Source organism: Myripristis murdjan, chromosome 3, assembly GCF_902150065.1.
Source record: "Myripristis murdjan chromosome 3, fMyrMur1.1, whole genome shotgun sequence".
In the NCBI taxonomy this organism is placed as follows: domain Eukaryota; kingdom Metazoa; phylum Chordata; class Actinopteri; order Holocentriformes; family Holocentridae; genus Myripristis; species Myripristis murdjan.
Window position 1 is genome coordinate 42,030,067 of NC_043982.1, and position 21,060 is coordinate 42,051,126.

Genomic DNA, 21,060 nt, shown 5'->3' on the forward strand with positions numbered 1-21,060 from the left:
CCACTTTTAGAACCAACAAAGTAGAAGCAGGTTCCTCTTTTCATCTTTGCTGACTGAGCTTTTATTGTGAAAGATCCCACAATCTGTCATTGTAAGTCTGTAAGTCTGCCATTGTAAGTAAAAGTAAAATTACCGTCTTTAAAAAAATGCTCAAAAAAGTACACAAAAAGCCACTCTGTTACAGTAACGAGAATAAATAAATGAATAAATGTAATTAGTTACTTCCACCTCTGCATAATCAAACATGTCCAGTGTCACATTTAAGTTGTTGCATCACTTAATATAGAATGATGCATACTTTTTTCACTCTATCATTTCTTGACATCAACCTTCTCAAAGTCAGAGAATAGTACAATATTCTCTCATTTTATGTGTACCGATGCCTGCAGAGCCAATTTTTATTTTACTATTCTGAACAGGGATATTGATCAGCAGGTACTCACACACTGTATTAGAGTACCGGGATTACAAGCCTTGTCTTTTTTTTATTGCAAGCTCTCAGTCAGAGATCAGACTGGGTTCAGTGTTTTTTTTATAGGATGACCAGGATCAGGAGTTCCAGCGTCCCAATGGATGAAATGTTGAAGGTGGAGCATTTAATCCCTCAGTCGTCCTCTGAAACACTAATATGTGTGCACCATTTCTTTTTGTACCGCGCTGATAAATGTTGTTCACAGTTGTTGTCCACTACAGGAACGACGGTCCAATTTTAAAACAAGTCAAAATTATTCTTTCTGATTTACCCTTTGAATCCCAGGAGACCATAGGTCGGCTTTTATTTTGAAAGATTTTATTTAACCTGCTGGACGAATTTCAGTTGGTGTTTTTTTTTTTTTTTTTTTTTTTTTTTTTTTTTTTTAGTTTTTTCTTGGTTTGTTTGTTGTTTTATTTGGGTGGTGATTTTTTTTGTAATTTTGATATAATTTTTTAACAATTTTATTTGTAATTTTCTGGTGTTTATCTGTAGCCTGGTTCCAGACTTTTATCATCTTATTATAACTGTGTCCTAATTTCTTTCTTTTTTTTTTTTCTTGGGAGTGGGGTGTGGCAGTGGTAATAATGTGGTATTTTCTTGTAATTTCTTTTGTTTTTCTTTGTAATTTTCTGGTCTTTATCTGGTCATTTTTCTTGTAACTTTTTTCTAGTTTCTTGCAAATTTTCAGGTCATTTCTTGCTCAGTGCATTTTTTCCCACATTTTTGAAGGAAATCCAGTGAATCTGTGTAAAACTGTGGCCCGGTTTATATTGTGACTGACTTTATGAAGTGTAGTCAAGATAAAGGAAAGCATATACAGAGCTATAGTAACTCAACGGAGAACAGAAAGAAAAGAAGCTGCTGAAAGTGTTTTATTTCAGTACCAAGTCCACACTGTGGGGTTTTATTTGGACAGGCAGCTGGGCAGGTCACCGGGGAAGCGTCCGCAGTACGTGTTGGTGGTTTCACACGGGGCGCACATGCAGCTCCGGGCCACGGGGTAGCTGACGGCCACCGGGCAGCCTTTGATGTGCTTCACCTCGTAGTACCAGTCGCCGCTGCAGATGGTCTGCCTGGGCCAGTAATCCGGGCCGATGTAGACGGGGTCCTAACACAGGATGGTACCTTGTTAGACACACACAGCTTATTACACGGTGAATCCAACCTCCTCCTATCAGGCAGCTGCTTCTCTGGCACCTCAGCGTGAGGCAAATTGAAAGAAAAATGCCTTTGCACCAGCCGTAAAGTTTTAAATGAGAACAGGAACCCCGGGCGACTGTAAACTATTCAGCTATCTGTGTCTGAGCGCTGGCTTCGGCCTCCACGCTGAGCTTTACAGTCACAGCACAAATATGCAAATGGACGGCAAGTTAGCCGGGTAATCTATCGTCTCCTGTCTCTTTCTGTTATGTGATGATGATTCTCGCTCTGTTTGTTTAATGCATCCTGTAAATCGCCCCATGAGGCCTAAACCAAATTGAGTTGGACTGAACTGAACTGAGCTGAGCTGCATGTAAATGAATTATGCAGCAGAAAGCAGTCAGCAGTGATGTTTGGAAACATCAATACTATTGACAGCAGGCTGAGACAGTTTGATACTTCAGAGGTCGACTGATGGTGGATTTGTAAAGGCCGATACAATAAGGATAGTTTAGGGCAAGAAAACGACGATTAACCGCTCGATGTAAACACACACACACACACACACACACACACACATACATACACCACCTCACATGAAAAAAAAACGTTGAAACTTTGACTTTATTAGAAACTGAACTGTCAAACTGAGCGGCTAAGTAACGTCTAAAGTATTTCCGGGTGGTTCACATTGCCATGGGAACAGCTGTAACACTCGTTGATTTCCTGTTGTCACGGTGATGCAGCTCACAGCAACAACAGAGAGGGAGGTTAAAGTTAACGCATGAAATTAATTAAAATCATCAGCGTGCTGCTAAAGTTATTTCAAAATTACGCTGCTAGTCAGAAGCTAACTCACAGCCGATCTCAGGCTGTGAGTTGCCATGGCAACACCCTGCTCTGCCCAGGGCGGCCCCGCCCGGCCCTCCCTCACCTCCTGGTAGCAGCGGCCCTCACACACGGTGGTGAGGACCTGCTCGGCCCGGCCGCAGCTCTCCACCGTCAGGCTGACGTTCTCTGGACGGCAGCCAAAGTCACAGACCGGCCCTGGCCACGCCCCCGGCCCTGGCCACGCCCCCGCCAGCACCAACACCGCTGCCATGACAACTAGCCGCATCCTGGGCACGGTGCAGTACAGGTGCCTGCCACAAGGGAGGGTCGTGTCAGAGGGTGAGTTAGAGCACAGTGAGACACTTTAAACATTTTGGTAAAGATGATTAACTTTAACTCTGCAGCTTTACAGGGACCACAGTCTCTGTAAGGTTCAGTGGTGAAAGGTCTAGAGATATGTTTTAGTATATTTGATTTTTTAATACTCTTATAGGGTATGCAAAGGTTTTTTTTTTCTTATATTCTTTGTCTTTATCCACTTCATTTACTTTATGGAGTCTACTTCTGGACAGCCTGCTGCTGTAACACAAGAACATAAGTGCATCTATCTATCTATCTATCTATCTATCTATGTAAAAGGCCTGTTATAGTGTGATACACAGCAATTATAATATTAATAATAATGGTAATTGATCTGTCTGTCTGTCTATGTCTGCACCTGACACACTTATATTGTTATTATATTATGCATCATTTTCTCTGATCAGTGTCTTCTGTCATATACATTGTGTTTTATATTGTGTTTTAAATAACTTCTTCAAAGTCATTTTATCGACTTGCTTAGATGTGATTGATGACTTTTTAATTGTTTTTGACTTAACTTTTTGGATCATTCTGTTGCTACATTTCTTCTTTTTTTCTTGAACGGATTTTGCGATTGACTTTAGCTTTCTCATTATCATTTGCATACAGCACACTGTAACTGTGATTTAGCAAATGCACTGAATTATAATAACAACAGCAGCAGCAGTAATAATAATGATAATGATAATGATAATAATAATAATAATAATGATACCATAAATGTGTTGGCAGGATCTAATAAGAAATAAATAAACAAAACATGACAGTAAAGAAAAAGACACTACAAAGAGATGTCAAACTGAGGAAGATTAGGATTAAGATTAAGATTATAATAAATGCTAAAATGGTCCTTTGGAGGACCTCCTTCAGCTAAAACTTTTTTTTTTTTTTTTTTTTTTTTTTTTAAACTGTTACAGAAACAGTGAGTGAGACATATTCAAACAAAACCTAAATGAACTGAAACACAGCTGGAAACTATCAGGTCTATCCAGTCATAGCCCAGATTAAATAATTAATTAGGGAATGAAAGCATCTCCAATTTATGCCTTAACGTAGTTCAACAGTGATGTTCTGTTGTATCTGCTATGTTGGATGCATACAGACAGAGTAGGATTGCAGGAAAAAACAAAACAAAACAGAGACGAGGATGGTATCAGTGATCAATAATATTTGAATCTCCTTACATCAGATCACAAATTTAGAGGCCTGAATGCCGCTCAGATTTTGTAAAATCTGCTCAGCAATTTCACTCTCCTGCAGACTTTCCATCCCCACATGTTTGTCAACTAACATGATGGAGAAAATGGTGCAAACCTTAACAATTATTTCAGCCGTTTTGATGCAATTCTAAAGTGTGTGTGCACTTTAAAACCGCATCCTTAGAGAATAAAATCCATCCCAAGTGCTGCTGCATTTTGTTCCTTTCATGACAAACGCCACTGCACAATCACCTGCACAGGAAAAGCCTGTCTAATCGATTTCATCCTTTCATTCATATGTGTTATTTACATCAAAGCACATGCACACACAGCTGGAAGATAAAACACACCTGTGGGGTTTTGAGGCTTTGGACTTCAGCTGCAAGTCTTGTTTCTTCTGCTTAGTCTCTAATCATCTGCATCTGCTCTCAGCTGACCTGACTGTCCACGCCGTTGCTTAAATACTGTACATCTGCACCTCTAAGCACCTCTAATCTCTGCAACCTTGGCATGCAGCTATTTTTCCTACCTGTCTGGCTGTAAATGCAAAAACTCCTCTTTTTTTCCCCCCTGCAGCAGATTGGGGGAGGCCGCTGGCTCAAGGTCTTCCCTCCTACACATGAGGAGGAGCCAGTCTGTATCTTTAGAAAATACAAAGGCTTAGACGGATCACAGAAAATACATCAACCCACGGCTGCAAGATGGAAAACTAATGCTGACACACGCGCCTCTAATTAATTTGATTCACCACCACTTGTCTGGTTTGGTTTCCAGTGTGTTAGCGGCAGTGTTATTAATAAAAATAAATAAATAAATAAAAAATAAATTAAATTAAATTTTAAAAAATAATAATAATAAATAATAACAATACTACTACTACTACTACTACTAATAATAATAATAATAAAACTTTATTTGTATAGCACCTTTCATACAAGAATTGCAGCTCAAAGTGCTTCACAATAAAAAGAAGAACATTTGAAACACATTAAATGAAAATAAAACATTAAAAAGAATAAAACAGCACAGGGTGGAATTAAAAAAAGGAAAAGGCAAATAAAACAATAAAAGACAACATATAAAGTACATTAGACTCATATAAAGTACATTAGACACATATGAAGTACAGTAGATGCATATGAAGTACAGTAGATTCATATGAGGTACAGTAGATGCATATGAAGTACAGTAGATGCATATGAAGTACAGTAGACTCATATGGAGTACAGTAGATGCATATGAAGTACAGTAGATGCATATGGAGTACAGTAGACTCATATGGAGTACAGTAGATGCATATGAAGTACAGTAGACTCATATAAAGTACAGTAGACTCATATGAAGTACAGTAGACTCATATGAAGTACAGTAGATGCATATGGAGTACAGTAGACTCATATGGAGTACAGTAGATGCATATGAAGTACAGTAGATGCATATGGAGTACAGTAGACTCATATGGAGTACAGTAGATGCATATGAAGTACAGTAGACTCATATAAAGTACAGTAGACTCATATGGAGTACAGTAGACTCATATGAAGTACAGTAGATGCATATGGAGTACAGTAGACTCATATGGAGTACAGTAGATGCATATGGAGTACAGTAGACTCATATGGAGTACAGTAGATGCATATGAAGTACAGTAGACTCATATAAAGTACAGTAGACTCATATGAAGTACAGTAGATGCATATGAAGTACAGTAGACTCATAAAGTACATTAGACTCATATGAAGTACAGTAGATGCATATGAAGTACAGTAGACTCATATAAAGTACATTAGACTCATATAAAGTACAGTAGACTCATATAAAGTACAGTAGACTCACATAAAGTACAGTAGACTCATGTGAAGTACAGTAGACTCATATAAAGTACAGTAGACAAATAAAACAATAAAAGACAACAGTGTGGAATAAAATATCCAATACAATGCCAAGACTTAACCTCAGCTTTAATCCTGGGAGCCAGTTCCCCCAAGTTAATGGACAGCATCTCTCTTTTTGTTTTGGGGCCAACTAACAGGATCTCTGTTTTGTCTTCATTTAGCTTTTGTTGGCGGTGTTGGGGAGGCTGCGTCAAAAGTTTTGCAAGCAGCCAATAACCTCGCACCGGAGGAAGCTAAACCACAGGAGAGAAGAACTGGGCTTTGGTTCACGAAAGAAAAAGTTGTTCTAACTGTTTATTTAAAAAAAAAAAAAAAAGCTTAAATTTATACTGTAATGGTAAAATTAGAGCAACACGTCAGTCACAAGTCAACCTCTCAATTGAGTTTATTGCAAAAAGTGGCCTCTTGCAGGTCACGCATTAAAATGAAAGCAGTGTCCGTCACTCAGACACCTGCCTGGCACCGACTGGGATTCCTCAGTTCATATAACAAGCAACAACTCCAGAAAAGTGGCCTAATTTAATGGGTTAGGGGACTGACTACAATTTTCCTCAAAAAAATTTATAGACTCATTCAGACTCATTCACATCTCATATCTCTTTTTCTTAGGTTAGCCCTTATTGTATATTTTTAGTTTTTAGCCTTTATAGTCTTTATTGTATATATTTAGCTTTTATTCTATTTTATTTAACTTTGTTATATGTTTCTACTGTTGCTGCTGGAACATGAGAATTTCCCTGGTTGGGATCAATAAAGAATATCTATCTATCTATCTATCTATCTATCTATCTATCTATCTATCTATCTATCTATCTCAAAATAATCCCTCTCAATCGTAACTTCTGAGCCACTAGCAGTGTGTGTTGGTGTGTCTGTGTGTGTGTGTGTGTGTGTGTGTGTGTTGGTGTGTGTGTCTGCAGAGACCTTGCCCTCTGCCTGGATTTTCATGTTTTGCTGAGCTTGGGACTCTTTGGGTAGCGGGTGTGTCGCTCCCAGCCAATCACAGCGCAGCAAAGTGCCAGATCAATAGCACCACATCCAATAAGAAGCTATGAAAATCACGGATGCAGAAAAAAAAAGAAAAAAAGAAATCCAACAAGAAGTGAATCTGGGGTTGTCTTTCACTCGCTGGCGAGCACTGAGGGAAAGGAGGAGGATGAAGAGTGATGTACTGTTGGCTTGTTTTCTGCTGGACAGGGAGGTGCCAGTGGGGATTTTTTTTCCCCAGGACAGCAGTGGAATGTTTTACATTCAGGACGGCCGACTCATTCTCATCCTACTCATTCTGCCTTTAACGATTTAATTTGCTATGCATATTTTAATTTATTGAATTTCCTGCAAGCTTCTGCAACATGTCGCTAAAGTGCTTCTTTAATGTAATGAAACTCATCCCCAGTGCTGCTTTATGTTAGCATCACTCATCCATGTGAATATGTTTGCAGCTCAATAATCAATACAGATTTTTTTTTTTTTTTTTTAAAAGCCACTAACCACTGAAAACAAACATGTCTGTCTTTCTAATTAAGGTAATCGTTTGAAATGCACTATGACTTTTTAATTAAGCCTTTTTCTCAGGTGATAGCAATCACAGGCAGGCATAAAGAAGCTTAGCGGCTTTTTTTGTATTTTTGCCACTTTGTGCTGAGCCACCGCCGCTCTGCTGCTCTGCCCCTTTGAATAAACCTGATAGAGAATTGATTGAATGATGTTGACAGAGCGAGTTGTCAGAGTGTCTGCAGATAAGCTGGAATGAGTTCGCCGGAGCTGAAGATCGAGAGGACGGGTAAAGAAAACGTGACCTTGAGAGTCAGTCTTTTTATTTCTCAAACCACTTAAGCAAACATCCCCAGCTGCTCGCTGCGCACGATCTGAAAACTGATACATCGCCCTCCAAAAACTGCACAGGACCTCACATGCCCTCTGACTCCACATTAATGTCTTGAAAACATCCTTTTTTTTTTTTTTTTTTCACTGAGTGACAACTGATGCAGAGCGGCAAAGAGAACAACTCAGTTTTCATTCACATCCATTCAGTTTGGTGCCGCTGGAGCGCCCTGAGAGCCAGCTGGTGTCTGTTTTGGAGCCGTAGCTACACTGTGAGACACAGGGGTGCAGCAGGAGTCCATTTCCGCCCCCCAAGGTACAATCTACACAAATGTCCCCCCTATAGGCCTAATTACTGGACCTCAAGGTAATTATGTGATCCTTTGTCACAGCCAAAAAGGTTCATATATGCTCCCCAACAGTAACACTTACATGTATGTACCGTTTCCTCTAAATGTTAAGGTACAGTATCAGAAAACAGCATTTGATAGGCCAAATGAATAACTAAATGTATAAATAAATACCCAAATAAATAAATAAATTAGGTAAAATATTAATTTAGGGTTGATTTTAACTTGTAGTCTATATGGGTATATGGGAGTAGCCTTGAAATGAAATAAGTTTTGTAGATTTGTGGATATGAAGAATGGGTAATACAGTTATCCAGTCACTATTGTAGCTATAATATAGGAACAAGGCTGCTCTCTATAAGGTACAAACCACAAGGGGCTAATAAGTTCCCAGTGTCAAGGGCACAAAAGCTGCACCTGAGAGCAGTGGTTCTCAGATGTTTTTGGCTTCAGTTCCTCCTTTCCCTGATTTCTGAATCCAAGTGCTCAGAAAAACCAACAGCTTTCACGTGATAAGCCTTTTGAAGGATATAACATCACAAATGAGAAATGGAGTGAAAGAGTTGCAGTTGGTGCCTCCTGAGCAGATTTATTTTAACACTGTGGCCATATCATTTCAGTAAGTCAGTGGTTCAGGTTTCTTCTTTTTCTTTTTCTTTCTTTTTTTTTTTTTGCCTTGGTTTTTCTGGGCCGTTTTGAGAACCACCTCTCCATCTTTTACCAACTTCATCGCCAGCGAGTTTTCAAGTCCAGGTTGTGAATGTGCACCTCTCCCGTCTCTTCTGCGCTGCTTGCCACAACATTTTAAAAATTGGAAATATTTTTTATAAGTGTAGCTCTGTTCTGCTCTGAAAATACATATTTTTGCAATCCTGCAATAGATTCATGATTTATCCTTACATTTTTTGATTTTCAGATTTCTCTCACATAACCCCTGTAGTGCCACCACGTACCACTAGGGGTACACATCCCCCATTTGAGAAACGTGGCCTTATAAGACTCCCAGTAACAAGCCGTTGCACCTCTAAAGGTACAATTAGGTGCTTTATTTTCTGAGAGTGTGCTGTATTCTCTAGTCTGCTGCATTCAGTGAAGTTAGCACTGCAGCACAGGCCGGACGGTCTGCAGTGACAGTAGAATATAACAACTTGGGCAGCAGCCACGGTTCATCCGGCTGCTGCCTCCGTCTGCCCTTGCAGCCACTGGGGACGCAGGTTCCTCCCCGGCATCCTGCTGGACTGCCGTTCCTGCCTCTGCAAGCCTGCAAAACATTTTTTTTTTTTTTTCTGGTGTGTCATCCTCGTCCTCTGAGGTGCTGCTTCATTTATGCCGCTCGGTAGCTGCAATACATCATTGTTAGCGTGCATTTCGTCCTTAATGAACAGCAGGATTATACTTGATTAATCTTTTACTCGGAGTAGAATGCTTCATTAGTCATTTTTTCTGTGAAGCCGGCGTTAACAGCTGGTAATTCCTCTAAAAATGGCTGCATCTGCACTGAAAATTGATTCATTAAGTGTGTATCTGAAACCACAGGATCAGTGCATTCACTGCACTGAATTACGGAAACGTCTGATGTCCTCTGAACCTGTATATTAAGCTGGAAACCAACCATCCCCATGTTGAATTTAAGGACATAAATATCTTTACCTTGAGCCAAATGACAGCACAGAGCATTTCACTGCTTTCTGCTATAGCCAGAACAAGAGAGGCCACTAATCTGTAATGTCACATTAATGTCCACAGAGGATAAATTTGGACATGATGGATAAGGTGACAGTTTCAGTGCCCTGGATGATTTTCTGGTTCATAACTCTTAGCGCTACTATAAAAAAAAGAATAAAAAAAAAAAGCTCCTTGGGGTGTGGAGGCTCAAACAAGCTTGAAGGTACAAATAAAACAGCTGCGAGCAGTAAATATCTCGCTGACATCACAGATTTGAGTCTCGGATCATTGGTTTTCAGCTCTGGAGGAGGAGAGCTCTCCCAGTTCGCAGCTTTTACCAACACGCCATAAACACTGCCATAATGGGATCGGCGGCGTCCACAAGCCGAGGCCCACTCAGTCACACCTCGCTCCCTCCACAGAGCCTGTCCTCCTCTGCTGCTCCATCTGCTCACACTCATCAGCAGCAACACACTCCTCAAAATCAGTCCGTCACGTGCAACAAACACACTCGACACAAGACCCCGAACACAACCTCGACCCCGAGATCTCCCCCGCCTCCCGTCTGAGCTCCACAAACGCCCCTGCAGTTCGGCCGGGGACGAGACTTTTATTTGGTGAACGTGCTCCATGTTGCAGGGTGAAGGCTGAGCATGGAAGTGGGTGGTGTGTGTGTGTGTGTGCGTGTGTGTGTGTGTGTGTGTCTATTTTGACTGTTAGGGTTTCTGTTGTGTCTTGCATACAGGGTTAGACAATCGTCTCAAGCTGGGAATGAGGGACTCCGTGCTCAGTGCAGCTCAGGGAGGACGCTGGGAGGCAGTTCTGAGTGTGTACTCCTGTGTACTACAGTGTACTACACAAAAGAGATACAACTACCAGGTGAGAACAACTGTGATATGACCATTAGATTATCATCATCATCATCATCATTATCATCATCGTCATTATCATCATTCTTCTAATTATTATTATTATTAGTAGTAGTAGCAGCAGCAGCAGTAGCAGTACCAATGGTAGTAGCAGAACTAGTAGCAGTAATAGTAGTGGTAGTAGTAGTTGTGGTACTAGTAGTAGTAGCAGTAGCAGCAGTTGTAGAAGTAGCATTAGCAGTACCACTAGTAGTAGTTGCAGTGGTAACAACAGTAGTAGTAGCAGTAGCAGTAATAGCAGAAGTAGTAGTTCTAGTAGCAGTAGCTGTAGTAGCAGTAGAAGTAATAGAAGTAGCAGTAGTAGTAACAGTAGTAGTAGTAGCAGTAGTGGTAGTAGTAGTAGTAGTATTAGCTGTAGTAGTAGTAGTAGTAGTAGTACCAGTAGTAGTAATAGAAGTAATAGTAGTAGTGGTGGTAGTTGTAGTAGTAGTAGTAGTTGTAGCAGTACTTATAGTAGTAGTAGTAGTAGTAGTTGTAGTAGTAGTAGCAGTAGCGGTAGGAGCAGGAGTAGTAGCAGTAGTAGCAGTAGTAGTAGTAGTAGTAGTAGTAGCAGCAGCAGCGGTAGTAGTAGTAGTAGTAGTAGTAGTTGTAGTAGTTGTAGCAGTACTTGTAGTAGTAGTAGTAGTAGTAGCAGTAGCAGTAGTAGTAGTGGTAGCAGTACTTGTAGTAGTAGTAGTAGTAGTTGTAGTTGTAGTAGCAGTACTTGTAGTAGTAGTAGTAATTGTATTAGTAGTAGTAGTAGTAGTAGTAGTTGTAGTTGTAGTAGCAGTACTTGTAGTAGTAGTAGTAATTGTATTAGTAGTAGTAGTAGTAGCAGTAGTAGAAGTAGTAGTAGTACTTGTAGTAGTAGTAGTAGTAGTAGTAGTAATTGTATTAGTAGTAGTAGTTCTTGTAGTAGTAGTAGTAGTAATTGTATTAGTAGTAGTAGTTGTTGTAGTAGTAGTAGTAGTACTTGTAGTAGTAGTAGTAGTAGCCCTGTGGGACACCAGCCATTCTGAAAACCAGGGAGGTGGGCGGGTCGACCCCCCAGCTCTATCAGCCAATCAGCAGCCAGCGGCTCATTAATAGTAATTGAATGCCTCCAAAAATGGCTTGTTATAGATTCAGGTTCAAGAGGAAAGTAAATTCTGTTTCCTTGCAGTTTTTGTTCATTTAAATGTCACAGGTTTTAATGTACAACGATTCATCATATAAAACTGACAGAAGATGATGAGACTACACCCCCGGTTAAATGTCATCGCTGCATCGTAACAAGGAGAAAAATGATCCGTCTCCCCAGCTTCATCCGCCCGTTTTCAGTGTGTGTTCATATGAAATCTCCAGGTGAGAAACTCATTGTTAGGACACTGGATACTGTTTATATATTCTATTCTATTTATTTAGTTATTTATTTTAAATTTATTTATTGTTCTTTCGTTTTTCTTACTGTTTTTTTTTTTAATTTTATGAACTTTTGCATGTGTCTATAATTCACCATCGGGGAGGATCACTATTAACCCCTCGTTTTCTTGACTTTCCTGCATAATTTATCTGATTTGGTGATATTACTTTGACTTTACCATGACCTTTTATTATGTGCAAATAAATCAAAACTCAAACTCAGCTCTGCAGTGGCACTGGGTTTGTCCTCTGCTGCACTGAGAAAGTCACTGCTGAGGAACAACGGGGTGAGGTTATAAATCAAAACTTTTTATGGATAGACAGTGATTGTAGTGGCTTTGCTACAACATAAAAATGCTTGGAGGGGATTCTTTGGCAAATGCATGAGGTGGAGTTCAGCGGGCTAAGAGTTTAATCCTAAACGAGCTCGTTTTGCACCTCTGGCATCTGAACTTCTGTGGCTGCCTCTCCTCTTTGCTCTCTCCATCAGCCCTGATCATTACTGACCTCACAACTCCCCCTGGTGCTGACCGAGATCGCTGCCACACAGAGAGCAAGGGGTGAGTGTGCATGTTTGTGCATGCCTGAGTGTGTGTGTGTGTGTGTGTGGCAGTTAGCCTATATATGTGAAGACTATAAAACAGCTGATCCAGCGTCTTGGGTACAATCTGACGTGCAGACAGAGAGAGATGGAGAGGGAGAGAGAGAGAGAGAGAGAGAGAGAGAGAGAGATGGAGAGAGAGAGAGACTACCGTGAAGTCTCTAAAGCATCACTCATAATACTTGCATTGTCAGCAGCACTGATTATTGGACAAGCATTAGCACCTGAATTTGATTTGACGTATTATTTCAAATTTCCTCTCATGTGAAAAAGCCATAGTGATCATGTAATGCATTTTTAGAGGGTTACTATACACAAATATCACCGCAAAAATACTATTACACCTTAATGGAATACTATAATGATACCACTGGAGATTAATAATATTCTACGACACTAATAAGGTTGATAAACTCACTACTGAATAGCACAGACACTTACTGGAATATTATGATTTTTTTAGTGATTTTAAAGTGTAGATTTCTTAGTTCTGAATGCTCTAATTAGATTGTTAAATCAAAGGGATTCACGCTCAGGAACAGCCTGCCCGAGGAGCTCAGGTCAGCCAGCTCCATTTCTCTGTTTAAAGCGCTTTTAAAAACCCATTTTTATATTAAAAAAAAAAAAGTCTTTCTTAATCTCTTAGGCACCAGCTTAACTACTAGTCTATGTATTTTATTTTTATTTGAGGTCCACCATGCTTGCTGCTTGTTTATAAGTGTCTTTTTTTTTTTTTTTTTTTTTTTTTTTTTTTTACTGTTTCGAACCCTGCTGGTTATTTGGGTTCTGTATTATAGTGTGTATTTTATGGTTTGTTTTGATTTTTATCTGTATTATATTTTATCCTTACAAGCCTTTTGTGCAAGCAGCTTGTAACCCTATATATGTGGGTTAAGAAGGAAAGGTGCTAGAAAATATAGATTATCATTATTATTAATATTATAATTGCTGTGTATCACGCTATAACAGGACTTTCACATAGATAGATAGATAGATAGATAGATAGAGGGAGGGAGGAAATTTAACCATCTGTTTGTTCAGTACAATAAATACACACAATACAATAAATACACTCAGTCCAAATTAGAAATTAGAAATGCACTCCATATTTGCAGCCTAGACAGTAAAGCAGCCTCAGCATGAAACAATGGCACAACACATTATGAAACAACACATTAGCCTAAAGCTGTTTGGCCTTTAATCCTGAAAAATAGGCTTGTACAGTAGAAAAACACAAAAGAAAAGATACACAACAATAAAAATGAAAATAACCTGTTTACCTGCAGAATTGCAACATTATCAGCCTCAGTTTTCGGGTGCAGTGAGTGAGATTTTTACTGCCCAGAGGACAAAATGGTCATCATGTATCTGTGATGCAAACTGTTGATCAATACCGGTGACTCAACTATTATTTCACCAAGTGCTGAGATTTCTGGCTTTCAAAACTCACTTTCCGGCCCATACTCTGTGTTGGAACAAAAACTGCCCGCCCACACACACACATTTGCATTTTTCAACTTCTCAAACATGGAGGACGACAACTGAAGGGCCAGTGTCACAAGAAGGACATTTTGTTTTCCAATTTAAAAAAAAAAAAAAAAAAAAAAGCAGATGACAAAGTGGTATTATCACAGTTTTTGTGAAATTTTGTGAAATAGATATTTCTGTTAGGCGCCTGCATCCTCCTCTCTCGCCTTTGAAAAACCAGGAGAACATGCAGTTTTCTGTCCTTTGCATGAAAAATGAAACTAAACACAGTTGACGTCCGAGTTTATTGTCATGATTTTGCTCAATAAAATCAAATTACTTGAAAATTTGGCCGTGGCATGTGATGAGCACCATCAAGTCAGTGCCCAAAAGCCGGAGTTTCAATTTCTTTCAATGGAGAAGAGAGAGACATGGTGTGGCGGTCCTGTGTCACTTTCTCTAGATAACCTTATCCGTTCTTCCAAGCATCCATTATCCGTATTTTTAACATGCAATCAGAACCAGGGCATGTGTTTCTTGCAGATAAACATGCTGGTCCAACGCAGGACTCCCAACTCCTGTGAATTTTGAGTCCTTTTTTTGACACATAAACGATAATATACACATGATAAAGGTCTTCCAAAAAGTTTTCCTTTATTTGGTGTTTTGATGATGCTGGTGGAGAATCCAAAATCTCCCACAGGTGTTCAGCTGCGAAGGTGATCACTCAGAATATCTTTGTATTGATTGGCACTGAGTCTTCCTTCCCTCTGAGGGGTCAAAGTGGAAAATTCCCCCCCAACAGCATAACAGAGCCAGCGGACCCCCTCAGTGTCGGAGTCCAGCTTCAGGCCTGTAGCGTTCTCTCGATGGACTCGCCCACTTACACGGTGAAGCATGACTCATCACTTTTTTCCACGTCTCTGTAGACCAGTGCCACTCGGCTCTCAAATGTGCATTTGTCTTTATAATGCAGCCCTGCAACAATATCCCTCTCTGTGCACAGGGTCTTTTGGAGGAATGGAGCTCCGTCCCTTCTCGAGACTTCCAGAGATTTGGAGAGTCTCTACCTAGGAGCACTGAAGCTGTTTAGCTCCTTACTGAGACGCTTTGTGTTGTTTTTCTCCTGCTTTTATTTGCCAAACCTCATATCATCAATCACAGAGTAGTTTGATTTGAATGAATGCTCATAAAATACTTAACATGCTCTTACAAATTAACAATCCTTTGTTTCACCATTATAATCTGTAAAACATCTATTTTCCAAACTGCCTTTTTGTTTCATTAAACTGATTACAACTGTGAAGTCCACTTTTGAGTGTTACTTTCATTTATGCCAATATTGATATTAGTCTCCTGTTCCCTACACATACAAACACATACTTGCATCCCATGAGGTTATGACATTATCAAAACACATCAAAGTGACACTGCTGACATGAGCGAAGTGGTTCATTCAAAATCATCACTGTTAAACTGCTACATATCAAAAGGGGTGAAAATCATGTTTAATACTGTAATGAACTTCAAAAAGCCACAAATGTAAAAAAAACTTCATGTGAATAGTTTAAACTGCTTAACAGTGGAAACAACTAAATGATAAAATTGTCTGAGCACAATCATTTGGAGGCTAACACGCCCAATAAAAGCCAATAAATCACGCAATCCATTAAGGGGAGTAGCATTTTAAAATAACGCTCTGCTACAGGAAAACATTGCCTCGCAGCAAGGAGCAACAGCACTCATTTTGAAATAAGAAAAATAGATGTGACTTCATAAAATAAAAACAAATCCATCAGTAACATTTATTATGAATAGACGTAGATCAAAAATGTGGTTGCCAGGTAAGTCAGGCATTACTCATCAGGTAAGTATATCACTCATTTTCAAAGGTACATCAGGTTAGGTATATTATCTTGGCTCATTTCACAATTTAATTGAATTCATGAGTACAAAATGTAAATTTTACTTGTGAGGACAGCATTTTCTGATTCAGGGTGAACATCATATTCCTTAAATACGCCTTGCATCTGCTATAGTCATATATTTTAAATCATTATTAAATAGGTTTACAGAGTTTGCAGCAAAATGTCAACCCTGTCACTGTATGGCAACCTTATTACATTGCACAAGGTAACAGAGTTGACATTTCTGGCTCATAGTGGCCATTAACCCACCATGTAATGAACAACATGGGAACACGTGGTGTGGCATGTACTGAGGAGTTACATGCATTTATTATTAACTTTCAAAAATATCTAAATTCTCTGAATAGCCTTTGAAATATGGGGTGGATGATGATTACCACGAGTTTAAGATGTTAAAACATTCAAAAACACACAAAATAGAGCAAGGAAACGTATTAGCGCTGATGGAGCTACACTTTAAACTTTGCAAGGATTATTTTTATAGGACAGTCTGACTTGAGTAATGGGATTGACAGTAGATTTTAGGATCCAAATACATTAGACGTCTTGTATAACTACAATGAAACAACAAAGAGAGTGCAATATCTACCCGAGTGGGACATAATTTGCAGGTTTCATTAGTTTTATGTCTATTAGAAGTTAAATGAACATTGCAAAATGGCTTGGTCCCAGTGAAAATGGTTATAATAAACAAAATACACTCTCAGGCAATACAAATCTGGTAAAGGAAACATTAGTTCGCACAATTTGAATGTTGTGATGATGAACACTTTATGCAAGCTGACATATGTCTATATTTTTTGGAGGGATGACTCCAGAATGAGCAGCACTGTGTCCAGCTTACTTAGAAAAGAAATGGCAGGAAAGTTTATTTCTGGGATGAAGTAGTTTAGATGCGATTAGATTAGATTTATCTTTATTGCAAATCTCATCTAAGTATTCCCTCCACTTTGGTTTCAGGGGATGAAAACAACATTCAAAGAGGGGATAAGTGAAAGAATCTGAGAGTTGCCACTGATCTGGGTGGGCAAAAAATGAAACCAGAGACAGTAACGGATTACTGCTCCCAGAGAGTAACAAGTAAATTAATAACGTTACTTTGTAGATGAGTAACGAGTAATGAGTGATAAATTACAGCTACTTTTTGCCGAGTATCGACGCTGGTTGCCACCCCAGCACTGGCAGTGAAGGGCAGAGGCGCCGGTGACTGCAGCACGGTGCGTAGTGACCGGCTGTATCCACTGGGGGAGGACCGAGCACCGCCTGCGCTGCGGTACATGAACGACTTTAGTCTCACCGAGCCTCTCCATCATCACACACACACAATGGGAGAAACAGGAGCCTAGGTATGGGCAACGGCAGACAGACAGATGTGTGATGCTCAGACTTAACCAGAGAGGCTTTTTTCCCCCTAAACGCGAAGGTAAACTTTTATCCATCCTGGCATCCCTCAGCGTGACCGGGCGGAGCTGTTGATGCCAACTCGCTGCATGCACACCTGCTTTTTTTTGGGGAGGTATTATTGTTGCCAGTACCAGGATCGATGCAGCAGAGAGGGGGGCTGAAGTGGCGATAGATCCTGTTGAATTGAGACAAGAGAGAGACGTCGAGACGCAGCCAAAAGTGTCCTCCTCAGAGTGCGTCAGAGCACGGATGTATAGTTGATGATATGGTCGCTGGTTTGGCTCCGACGAGGGATTGTAATATTCCCCCTGAAACAAGACGGGAATTTGGGCAAAGCCAAGAATTGCATCCTCACCTACCTCCAGCACGTTTTTATGTGGGGGGCTGAGGCGATTTCCTTTGGCCCCTTTTCAGATGTAAGTAAAAAATGCCAGCATGAAGGGTGGTTATTTTAATGAGCATAAAAATTTTCGTGCGTAATCTCTCTCCTAATCATAATTGTCTTCCATGCAGTCATCTCCAGATACCTTGATGTACACTGACTAATAACAATAATAATGCTGATAATAACAGTAATCATAATGTTTTACAGCGTTTGCTCATAATCCAATAGATGCGTAGTATCTTAAGTGGACTATATGCCGTCGCCAAAATAACGGACATCAATATGAATAGGCTTCATCATTTTTTTTTTTTTTTTTTTTTTTTTTTTTTTTTTGTATAACAGAACTGCTGTTTTCTCTCTCTTGTCTTCTCTCTTTTCTCTCAGTTCCCGAGAACGTCAGAGGGATAAAGTCATTCACATTCACTGGAGATACACAATAAAGATCAAAGATCCAGCTTTTCCCATCACATAAAATGGCAACCAGGAGTGACCACGGACGATCAAAAAAAGCATTTGGGTGCAAGCCGTGGTAGTGGAGATATTAACCACCTGATGGGCAGGAGAGGAGGGTTAGGAGAGCTTGTTTTGGTGTAGCTTTATCGACTTGGGTGATTTACAATGTTGAACAAATAAAGGAAGCTGCAAGTTTGTCACAGAGACGGTCTGCGTAATATGCCACCGGCCCTTACCATTTTGGTTATGGTAATGATGTCATAAAATCCTGGAGGCCTGCACCTAAACGGGAAGACAATCCTATCATGTAAGTAAGAGCGCGGACTGCTCTCAACATGGACCTAATTGAGGTGTCCTAGTCATCCTGACATTTTTGGCCTCCCATTAGCAGCTGATTGGTCAACCTGGTTAATGCCTCATAGCGTCTCCGTGCGCCTCGAGCTGCAACTTTATCCTCTGGCCTGCATCCACATCGCCCTAAAGGGATTATTATAATTATTGTTATAGCACGTTCAAGGACCCAGTCACTCGTTTAAAATGGAGTTTGCTATGGTAGGTGCGGACGGCGGGTGCAACAGCCACCTGCCTTACGGATATGCCCAGGCTCGCGCACGGGAGAGGGAGCGCGAGAGGGAGCGCCAGGCTGCCCAGTCGCGAGCGGCGGCCGCCGCGGCTGCCGAAGGTGGCTCCGGTGTGGAGGGGGGAGGCGTGGGGGGGTCCACCACCTCCTCCTCTTCCTCCTCCGCCGCCGCCTCCGCCTCCTCGGGCGCTCATCTCCTTAACAACCACCAGCATCAGCCTCGCGCCGCCTCCTCCACGTCCAACGCCAACAACAGCAGCGGCAGCGGCACCGCCTCGCGCCCCTCCTCCTCCTCCTCCTCCTCTTCCTCGCAGCCGCCACAGCACCAGCACCAGCCCGAGCAGCAGCACAGAGTTCTCCGAGAGCGGAAAAAGCAGCGCGGGCGGTGGAGACGGAGCGGACGGACGACTCTCGGCGGGGATCTGCGCCACTCCGAGTTGGCGCTGCTCGGATCCGAGGAAGACGTTATGATAGAGGAGGAAGAGGCCGAGGGCGCCGAGGAAGAGGAGGAGGGGGAGGAGGGGGACCGGGGCAGCAAAAGGTCCAGTTTTCTGTGCAACATGGATGATGAAGAGGAGACCGTGTCGCTCACTGACCGGCGTCCCCAGTCCGGATACGAGAACGTGTACAGCGAGTACGGCTGCTGCGAGAGAGTTGTCATCAACGTGTCCGGTCTGAAGTTTGAGACGCAGCTGAAGACTCTCACTCAGTTCCCGGACACGCTCCTGGGAGACCCCGACAAGCGAATCAGGTACTTTGACCCGCTGAGGAACGAGTATTTCTTTGACAGGAACCGGCCGAGCTTCGACGCCATTCTTTACTATTACCAGTCGGGGGGGCGCTTGAAAAGACCGGTCAACGTCCCGTTTGACATCTTCTCCGAGGAGGTGAAGTTTTACGAACTCGGGGAGGAGGCGATACTGAAGTTTCGGGAGGATGAGGGCTTTGTCAAAGAGGAGGAGAAGCCTCTGCCGGAGGACGAGTTTAAACGCCAAATTTGGCTACTTTTTGAGTATCCGGAGAGCTCCAGCCCCGCCAGAGGAATAGCAGTGGTGTCAGTGCTGGTTATAGTCATTTCCATCGTCATTTTCTGTTTGGAGACGCTGCCAGAGTTCAGGGATGAAAAAGAGTACCTACAGCCACGACTTAACTCAACCCAACCTGACCACGGATTTACTCCCTTCAACGACCCCTTTTTCATCGTGGAGACGGTTTGCATCATCTGGTTTTCCTTTGAGATTATAGTCCGCTTCTTTGCGAGCCCGAGCAAACCCGCTTTCTTTAAAAACATTATGAACTCAATAGACATTGTATCCATTTTGCCTTATTTCATAACTCTCGGCACGGACCTGGCCCAGCACCAAGGCAACGGGCAGCAGGCGATGAGCTTTGCCATCCTGAGAATAATCCGCCTTGTCAGGGTGTTTCGCATCTTCAAACTGTCCAGGCACTCCAAGGGGCTGCAGATCCTGGGTCACACCCTCCGTGCCAGCATGAGGGAACTGGCCCTGCTCATTTTCTTCCTGGTCATAGGTGTCATTTTGTTCTCCAGCGCGGTGTACTTTGCAGAGGCGGATGAGCCCACCTCTCAATTTACCAGTATCCCCGACGCTTTCTGGTGGGCGGTGGTGACCATGACCACGGTGGGATACGGAGACATGAAACCCATCACCGTCGGTGGGAAGATAGTGGGCTCCCTGTGCGCGATCGCAGGCGTGTTAACCATCGCCCTCCCGGTGCCGGTCATTGTTTCCAACTTCAACTACTTCTACCACAGGGAGACCGATAATGAAGACCAGACACCGGTGGTGGAGAGCATGCCTCCAGGCTGCCCCTATTTCCCGGACTTTCTGAAGAAATTCAAAGGCTCACCCTCCGGCTCCTCAATGGGCGACAAAGCGGAGTATATGGAGATGGAGGAGGGGGTGACGGAGTCGCTCTGTGGGCTCGACAAAAGCCCCAGTAAAGGAAACGGCACAGACATCAGCAGGAAAAACAGTAACTCAAAATCCATTCAGACTGATGTGTGATAACGGATAGAGATTGTTTTCTTTATTAAAGAAGAACACGCCCTATTAAGATACTGTATGTCCAACAGCAGGTGGTCACCCTAGAGCAAGTTTTACGCACGCGTTAGCACGCACGCGCGCGCACACACGTGTGTACGCACACACACACACACACACACACA

General features: G+C 41.7%; 2 protein-coding genes across 2 annotated transcripts; one reads left to right on the forward strand and one right to left on the reverse strand.

The window, feature by feature from the left end:
• Nucleotides 1-1,379: 1,379 nt before the first annotated feature.
• On the reverse strand, nucleotides 1,380-4,528 carry LOC115378322 (gonadotropin subunit beta-1-like). The gene is made up of 3 exons (XM_030078543.1): nucleotides 4,359-4,528; nucleotides 2,550-2,757; nucleotides 1,380-1,583 (listed from the first exon to the last, which is right to left on the reverse strand). Exons 2-3 carry the CDS (start codon nucleotides 2,730-2,732, stop codon nucleotides 1,380-1,382), a joined length of 387 nt encoding a protein of 128 aa, XP_029934403.1. The 5' UTR covers nucleotides 2,733-2,757; nucleotides 4,359-4,528.
• A 14,298-nt stretch (nucleotides 4,529-18,826) lies between these two features.
• kcna4 (potassium voltage-gated channel, shaker-related subfamily, member 4) lies at nucleotides 18,827-21,034 on the forward strand. The gene has a single exon (XM_030078453.1). The coding sequence runs from the start codon at nucleotides 18,827-18,829 to the stop codon at nucleotides 20,897-20,899; it is 2,073 nt and encodes a 690-aa protein (XP_029934313.1). The 3' UTR covers nucleotides 20,900-21,034.
• Nucleotides 21,035-21,060: the final 26 nt, after the last annotated feature.